The 9223-nt window shown below is 41.9% G+C and overlaps 1 protein-coding gene across 2 annotated transcripts; it reads left to right on the top strand.

Moving 5' to 3' along the window:
• Nucleotides 1-252: 252 nt before the first annotated feature.
• On the top strand, nt 253-7945 carry pcyt2 (phosphate cytidylyltransferase 2, ethanolamine). 2 transcript variants are annotated; one of them, XM_072384315.1, is made up of 12 exons: nt 253-566; nt 2196-2284; nt 2535-2696; nt 2818-2969; nt 3049-3090; nt 3214-3352; nt 3865-3947; nt 4185-4262; nt 4711-4776; nt 6047-6112; nt 6322-6410; nt 6503-7945. In XM_072384315.1, the coding sequence occupies exons 1-12, from the start codon at nt 442-444 to the stop codon at nt 6612-6614; spliced, it is 1203 nt and encodes a 400-aa protein (XP_072240416.1). In that variant the 5' UTR covers nt 253-441; the 3' UTR covers nt 6615-7945. The 2 variants fall into 2 exon arrangements, with proteins under 2 accessions (XP_072240416.1, XP_072240417.1); XM_072384316.1 differs by lacking the exon at nt 253-566 and adding an exon at nt 657-679.
• Nucleotides 7946-9223: the final 1278 nt, after the last annotated feature.

Below are 9223 nucleotides of genomic sequence, written 5' to 3'. Positions count from 1 at the left end.
AGGGAAATGTCTGCTAAACCAGCCAAGAAACATTTGACCTAAACTGTCATACAATTGATTATAAATGATAGACTATAATAAATGAGAATTAAATATAATTTGGAAGTATAGTAGTATTGTTAATTGTACTATTTGGGAGAAAATATTGGGTTTCCATTGAAGTTATATTAGGGTGTTTAAAGCCTGCATGTTATCACGTGACTTGCGTAGTTACGCAATCAGTATCTCAGCGTGGGTTCGTTCGATGTGACGTAATTGGAGGCGTTGGCTGATTCAGCGTCACTCTGTCGGATCAAGAAAAACGGAGACGTCCTGAGGAATTATATTTAAGTTGTAACAGAAAAAGAAAACGGGCTTGAACAAGTTCATTAAGGTGTAAACTTAATCTGTTTCTTGTTCCTGTTTGTACTGCCACTCAAGTATTTCCCTGAGTTCGTCGAAATGATCAAAAACGGACACCACGCTACGGACGATCAACTGGAGGACGCCGGGTGCAGTAAGCCGGGCGGATCAGTGTGTAGCCCAGAGAAAAGGAAGCGGACCGTCCGGTTGTGGTGTGACGGCTGGTGAGTTTGGGGACACCTTCCGCTTCTTTACTGTCGTTTCTCGTCTACTAAACCAATACGTGTAGTACAACTGCTAAAACGTGGTCGTTATGTAAAACTCAGCGGGAACACTTGTGATTAGCACGCTAATGCTAGCTGTTTTTTTTAGCACTAACTAACTAAAGCGTTTCACCGTTATCACCATATTGGACTTAAATGACACCTCGGAGCATCGCGTGGTCTCAAAACAACCAAATTGTAGTTATTGTCTTTATTTCAGACTAAAGAAACACAGTTTTATTCTATGTCAATAATGTTGACATGGTTGTTAATAACGTTATTACAGTGTCCCTGAACGCCAATCTGAAAAGTAGTTGTTCCAGAGCTCGCATCCTAGGTTGTAAACACCACATTTTAACAACTGACCCAAACTCTGTCAGGCCACACTGCTTTTATATAGTACCTGAAGGTGTAACTTTATGATTTTATGTGTGCATCGTTGTTGTTTTAAACTTTACTGGCGCACAATTATGCTGTGAAGGCATTATTATGATTTTTACAGTGACTTACAGTTGATAAAACTGACTCTACATATGCAGTAAATGCTTTCTTTCCTGCTTCCATTTGCTGTACAAGGAAATGACTGCTTCACTGACAGCTTTTTGGCATGGTGCATCCTCATGTGGTGGTTATAAATGTTTATAACAAAAGTGAAACAAATGAGATCAGGAAGAAAGATGAGTATCTTGGAGGAAGGAACAAATAGATGTTCTTTTAAACAACCAGTTTCTTTACTTAAGCTTAACAAACATTTAGATTTATTTATGGTCAGAAATAAAAGGATCTCTGTCAAATAAGATAACAAAGACGCTTTATTTAACGTGGGTGATGCAGTCATGCCTTACAACCCCCCTAAGGCCAGAATTGATTTGATTAATTTTAATATTCTTTTTGTAACAGGCCAATGCACCTTTTAGCCCTCGTGCCCCATTTACCTGTTATACCTAATTTTCCAAAGTTACACTGTGTCTACAATTATTATTCTCTTTGTCTATTAGCCTATTAATAACTGTTAAATACCTAAAGGCAAACAATTACCCATGTAAAAGCAGGCATCTCCTATGTTTACTCTTGGTGTATGAAGACTTTTCTCATGGGACAAACACTGATCTGCATTTCGTATGTGTAGTTATTTCTTCTTCCCCTCAAATGCTCCTGTGTTTTTTAAAAATAGGTTATAGTTAGTTGTTGTTGAGCTCAGAATGTGTTTCATCAGGGGAGATTTACTCAGACTTATATTTACTTCCTTTTAAAGAGCAAGGTACTTGCAAAAAATCTACTGATAAAGGCACTGAATGACTAAAAGCAAATAAGCACAAGCATGCTGCAGACGCAGCGTCTGTGGCCATCACCTTTCTCTCAGTAACCTTTATCACCGTAACTCACCCTGACAGTCTCAGTCAGTTTTGCCAGTAATAAAACACATATATCTGTGGAAGATATGTATGTGAGCCTGAGGAGCATCAGGCGAACTCCACACAGCTGCAGGGGGCCAGTTGTTACAGCCTCCACCTTTATGGTTGTGTTTTTATCTCTGACACCAACTGTTGTTTTTTTATGAGGATGCTCACTGTTTTTCTTTGTCCACAGCTATGACATGGTGCACTATGGTCACTCCAACCAACTGCGGCAGGCTAAAGCTATGGGCGATTACCTCATAGTTGGAGTGCATACAGATGGTAAGTCTGATGTTTCTGTGACACACTATGACTGAATACTCATTTCTAACTATTACTGCACAGTCGAGTTAAGTAGCTGCTTATTTATAATCAGTTCAAAAAGCCACAAAAACTGGGTTTAGAAACATGGTGTTTAATCCCAGATGACTTGTGGGGCAGCAGAGTATGAAAGTATCCACCACCTACATTGGCATGAGTTACTACATGTATGTTAATACTAACAAAAAAATCCGAAATCTCTTCCTAAAAGCGGAAATTTCCAAGCACAAGGGTCCTCCAGTTTTCACTCAGGCGGAACGCTATAAGATGGTGCGGGCAATCAAGTGGGTGGATGAGATAGTAGAGGGAGCGCCTTACGTCACCACACTGGAAACTCTGGACAAATACAACTGTGACTTCTGTGTGCATGGAGGTGAGCCAGTGAGAGTCTGCTCTTTAGCTTCTTTGTGTTGTCACCGATGAGAGCCCCCTTATCTTTATTCTGCCCTTATACGAGCCTCCAGACATGGTGTGATTATGGTTTTGTTCACCAGATGATATTACGCTGACAGTAGATGGCAAGGACACATACCAAGAGGTGAAGTGTGCGGGACGCTACCGGGAATGTAAGCGCACACAGGGTGTCTCCACCACTGACCTGGTGGGCCGTATGCTCCTCATGACCAAAGCCCACCACAGTAACATGGTGAGCTTGTGTGAATGTCTTTATTGTTCAGACAAGGGTCGTTTATTTGACTGTTGATCTAACTGATTCCTCTATGCAGGATAACCCAGATTACCAGCAGCATACTGACAACTTTGGGAAGGTACACATCCTGACTTATTCTGTGAAGATATAATGTAATATTTAGGATGCATTACCTTTGCTATATTATCTCTATGATAGATATGGGACAGCGTGATTCATTTCTGTTTATTGTGCTGTTAAGAGTCCTACAGGCCACAGTCCATGGACAGGGGTATGTCAGTTCCTGCAAACATCCCAGAAGATCATCCAGTTCGCCTCAGGAAAGGAGCCTCAGCCTGGAGACACCATCATCTATGTGGCCGGAGCGTTTGACCTCTTCCGTATCCTTATCGAGTGAAACGGCTAAGCTATGAGGATTTTCTGGTTGTTTTGAATTAGGGTTGTGTGACGTACATATGAGCGGTCAGTGTTCGGAGAATCGAGGTGAAATTTTGATGGCAGGTCTGAGCTAAAAGCTGCTCAGAATGAGGCAGCAGAAGAGAAAATTTCACCAAATGAAACAACTTAAAACTTTCAGAACAGCCCAAATGCATTTGACATATAGCACTTTTCCACTCTTTCACTTTTGAATCAGACTTTTGTTTCATTTTGAATATTTTCTCAACTGATGAACATCCGTGTTGCTCTGTCGTTGCGCGCCCAAAGTATGCCTGCACAGATCATCTGAGTCTGTCAGGAGTTGTGTCATACTTGCTGGAGTATTGACTGCTGGGCAGGACTTTTCTGCAACAGGAAAGACACTGAATGCTTAGAAGTGCTTAACAAAAAAGGGAAGTAGCACTTCAAGAACTGTGGCTTATGTGTTGCTGCCTTGACCACAAACCCTTTGCAGACATTGGCCATGTCGACTTCTTAGAGATGGTCTACAAACAGGCGGAGAAGCCCTACGTCATCGTTGGGCTGCACTTTGACCAGGTACGCCTGATTATACACCTAACGTCTGCCAACATGCTCACAGACGGATAAGAGCCGCCCCTCCCTGCTGTGTTGGCAACTCTCACAATAAACAGAACGAGTTAAAGCAAGAGCAGCCCCAGATTATGTTTCGACAGGAAAGATGGTCACCTTAGCCGTTCTCTCTCCAGCTGTTAAAGCTAAACATCGGATTGGTAGAAATGTAAACAAACTCAGTGGCGTCTTCATTGCCCACAGGAAGTGAACCGCTACAAGGGGAAGAACTATCCGATCATGAACATCCACGAGAGAACCCTGAGTGTCCTCGCCTGCCGGGTGAGCTCACGCACGCACGCACACACGCACACACACACGCACACACACATGCACACACACACGCACACACACACACACACACACACAGTTCAATGTTCCGCACAGTGGGGTGTATTTCTGCCCGGCATACCCACAGCTCTGCAGGCAGCTCTTGGCTCTGTGCCCTTCATTCCTGCTGGTCAGCTATGGACCAAGAACAATGAATCTTTGTTCCCCAGAAATACTACACATTCCTACTGTAAAACCACCAAACTTCTGTGCTCTGTCATCAGTTTAACTCGATGCCTGATGACAAGGTGTAGAATCGTACAGAATCTAAGCAGGATGAATCTGCTGAAAGATGCTTTTTGGTTAAACCTGGGCATTAGAGAGCAGAAATGACCTAACAGATGTAAGAATGCTGTGGAAGATTAACTCTTCTCTCACTGTTCGTCTGTGTGTCTTTAAGTACGTGTCAGAGGTGGTGATTGGTGCACCCTATGCAGTGGGAAAGGACCTGCTGGATCATTTTAAGGTGAGTTTTGTTTTAACTAAGTGTGACGTCTCTTCTCACAGCTGCTTTACTTACGCAGAAGTTTTATTTACCCAAGATGCTTCTTTTAGTTTGAACATATTGGCCAAAAATACCCCAACTATACCTTAAAATAATCTTTGAATTGTTCCATCTTTATCATACTTTTTGACACGATTCATAGCAGATATAATTCACCATAGTGAAAACATACGTATAAGAGAAGGATGGTGAGGTCACAGTCTAGTTATTGATATTGTATGTAAATGTGGAGAAAGATGTAAAGAAGGAGACTGAAATACAGCCGGCAGAGTACAACTCTGAGGCTTTTTCAGTGGATGTAAGACTCGTCTTTACATATTTTCAGAAGTTACTGTTATTGTGGGGGAATGGACGCATCAGTAAGGCTTAAATCCAGAGAACACGGGTTCATATCCTGCTTGATGCAAATTTCTTCAGCCTTACGTGACTTATTTTCAGCTTTCTGTCGCCAGGATTGTGGTTTTGGCTGAAATACCGTTGACACCTTTATGACATTATGTTAAACCTTGATGGATGATGATCTTCCCACATCAAACATTAGCAGCCTCATTTCTGTGCATGCAAACCAGAGCGTTGGCTTTGAAGGAGACCTGATGCAAATCTGGGAGTTAGTGCTTTTAATGTTGCCGTAGGCCAGAGCCGGCTGGTAGTAAACAAACTGTAAGGTCCTGGTGTGACACTGGTGGCATTTATAAGGGTTGTTAATTATTTTAAATTAGTTTACATTACACATGTATAGATAAAGGATTCCACTGTGCCAACAGAACAGGTACAAACATTAATCTATCCGTCTGTCAGTCCAACTCATCAATGAGCAGAGGTGATTCACTCATATTTATGTTTGCATGAATGAATGTTTGGTGTTTTTGTTGTCACTGAATGTCTGAACGTATACTCTGAGGTTTATGGAGGAAAGTATCTATGGTGGACATCAAGCTCATCAAGACCAAAATGTTTTTGCACGTTTGTCCATCAAACATTTTAAATTCTGTGGTTTTTTGTGATCCAACACTAAATTCTCCCGAGGAGACCAATAAAGTTAGCTTGACCTCGATGTGGCCCATCAATAAGAAAAGTAAATGCTGTTTACTTTTCTTATTGATGGTCACACATCACTTGTGGCGAGATTGAGCGTAAACGAACTCCAGTTTTTGTGTAAAATAATACGGGAGGAAGGTTTTTAAACTTGATCACGGCTGGTTTAACCAGGTCTGTCTGTGTGACCGAGCAGGTGGATATGGTGTGTCACGGTAAGACAGAGGTGTTTCCAGACAAGGACGGCTCCAACCCGTATGCTGTGAGTACAAAGTTTGAATTTTTATGCTACAAATGCACCTGAAGGTCCAGTGTGATGCATCTGAGGCGTTATCAGGAAGATGTGCTTCTGTTTTTATTTACAACATTACATCGTCTGATCTCAGGGTGGCAGCATGGAGTTTATTTCTGCTGTGTTCTCTGTGTCTGGCCTGTTTTGATGTAAACTGTGGTTGTGTGTTCTTTCTTCAGGAACCTAAGAAAAGGGGGATATTCAAGACCATCGACAGCGGCAACAATCTCACCACTGATGACATTGTCCAAAGGATCATTGCAAACAGGTGAGCTCCTCTACTTTTCCAGGCACCTTCAACCACCTTCCAGCTAATAATGTCTCGACTCTGTGTGTACTGAGTCCTCCTTTTGTTCTCAGGCTGCAGTTTGAAGCCAGGAACCAGAAAAAGGAGGCCAAGGAGATGGCGGTGATTGAAGCGATGAAGAAGAGAGAGCAGCAGGGCGAAGCTACAGCTCAGTCTGTCCACTAGTGAGCTCAGACAGTTTTAAGTCTGTTTTACTCGTCCAGGTACACGCAGCTTTAAGAGAGAGGGCTCAGCAGAACCAGACTGGGAGTCCTCAGCTGGGTTTGGCCAGTCTGTAACTAAACTCGTCCAATCGGACGCTTTGAATCCTCAAACAGGAGAATACCTGCAACAATCCCTTTACTCCTGCTTTCCCTGCTCCACGGACAACTTTATTTTATCCTATGTTGTGTTTTCGTAAGTCACACACTACATGTAAAAGTGGGATGTTCAGTTTGTAATTATCCATAACTTATCACATCTGTAATGTTTTTAGATTTTTAACCAAATGAGTTTTAACGATTAGTCGTAGAAGTGTCATAAGTAACGTTGGCTGTGCTCGGTTTTTAACACAATTGATTTGTTTTGTCCATCCTGTAAAAAAAAAAGTTATCTTTGAATAAGTCTGTGAATTTTAACTGAATTTGCACCGTGTGTGCGTGCGTGCGTGCGTGCGTGCGTGCGTGCGTGCGTGCGTGCGTGCGTGCGTGAGCCGTTGGAAGTCGGTGGGCGAGATGGTTATAAATTAAAGTAGTGCCTCTTCCTCGAAGCTATGAATATTTTAAGGGCTGTGAATTGTATCAACTACTAATTCCACTCAGAGAAAACCGCCCAAGTGTCTCTGCAGCTGTCAGAAAACTTAAAGGGATATTTCCGTGTTTTTTCTGTTGGTTTTAAAGTGAGCTTCTGTGAAGTACTTTTGAGTACCTCCTGCAGGTAAGACACCGGTCTTACCTGCAGGAGGCAGCGGTCAGAGTGCTCCCAGCTGTCGGTGAGGAGCTCACCACTCCTCAGACGAGTGAATTCTCTCGTAAACACCTCAGACCTAGAAACGTTCACAGTGGTTTGAGCTAACGCCATATATATAGTGATTTTTACACCGTGTCACTGCAGCAGACAGATGTTTACTTTGTTGTTATTTGTGGTCTGAAGACCGTCTGTGGGGCGCAGCGTCACTGCCTGCACGGTGGCGGGTCAACAAAACAACAAATATCCCTTTAAGTCCATCTTTCTTGGGTTTGTTATCAGTTAATGTCTCTGTAAAAGACCAGAATGTGTCTTTTTTTTCTTCTTTTATCATGCGACAATCCAAGAATCTAAAGATTCAGAGTCCAACGTTGCGGTCAAGCTGTTGAACGTTGCTTCGGTCTGCGTGGAACATACTGAAGATGGATTAATACTCATGTGCTTGGAGGGCGGGAAGCTTATTATGCTTTTAGATTCTGGAGATTTTCACAGCGTTTCAGTAACGACACATGTGTAAACTTGGCTTCATGAAATAAATGGGTGATCTATGATTGTGGTGTGTTTTCCTGCTGCAGTCGCAGCGTTTGCAGCCTGATTTCAGGGAGCTCTGATCAGCACATAATCACGGTTCACTGATGCAGTGAAACGAGGCTACAGCCTAAAGCCTGCTGGTCCGTGTGGGTCACACTGCTCCCGGACAACTAAACAGGACAACTGTCAGTTTTTTCTGTCTTTAATTCACAGCCTGAATTATGTGGAGACTCTGCATGAAGGATCGAATCACTTCAGGACATAAGAAGGAAACATAAGAGAGACGATAAGAAATGAACCAAATCAGAGGATTGAAGTGTCAGCTAAGCGGTTTTTTTTAAAACAAACCTGTAGCGTTCACTGTTAAGGTTTGCATTCATTATATGATTTAACTTATTTTTAAGTCTAATGCTAAACTGACAGCATTAAGGACTGTATATGATGCTCAGATATTAATCATTTACAGAATGACTGCATGAAGAACCAAACACCAATTTCCTTCTTTGTCTTTGCATGTTTGAGGGTCAGTTTGTCTTCAGATTCGTCTTCTTCAACAGAAAAGAATGCTCATTCTTGTTGAAGTCATGTGACTGACTCTGCCAGTGTGCTTTCACTGCACTTCCCGGGTTATTGTCCAAAAGCACGGCTCTCTGCACTCCGCAGTTCATCCTGCTGCTTCTGTCAGCAGAGACACGTCTTTAAACTCAGCTGACAGAGTTACCGGCGGCCTCAGACGCTCTCAGACCAGCTCGCTGCTTTCCACCATGTTAGACAGATCATGAGACCCTTCCTCTTTCTTCAAACCTTTCCCAAATTCATCTACAAGTTGTTTTTTGTTTCATTTGGCCACAAACTCTTTTTCTTCACAAATGTTTTCAAATACAGTCCAGCTTCCGATTTTTAAGTGTTCAAAAGTAATACAGATTTTCTTTTGCTTCATACTTTAATAGTAAATGTTAGGAATACTCCACTTAGAAGATTATCAAAAAGAATGAAACAAGTTTAGTCCATAGTTCTACAAATGTTTATCTTATAGATGTATCATTGGTGTCTTTATGCGTGTTTTCTCTCTGTATTTGATTTGTTACTCAACCTTTTTTTAGTCAATCATGTTTTCAGTCTGATATTGTTGGTGTAATGCGGCTACTTTTCATCTCTTTTTAATAGTTTTTAATATCCTTTGTGGACATTCAATTATTTTCTTTTTACTCGCTCTGCATGTAGCCAGTTGTGTCTATTTGTGGTCATGTGACAACTTCACTTTATTTTTATTCACCCATGTCCCATTTGCGTCACTT

The sequence above is a fragment of the Leuresthes tenuis genome, unplaced genomic scaffold, assembly GCF_036924035.1.
Source record: "Leuresthes tenuis unplaced genomic scaffold, fLeuTen1.0.hap1 SCAF_4, whole genome shotgun sequence".
Taxonomy (NCBI): Eukaryota; Metazoa; Chordata; class Actinopteri; order Atheriniformes; family Atherinopsidae; genus Leuresthes; species Leuresthes tenuis.
The sequence above is the reverse complement of the archived record's forward strand: the minus strand, read 5'-3'. Positions and strand labels throughout refer to the sequence as shown.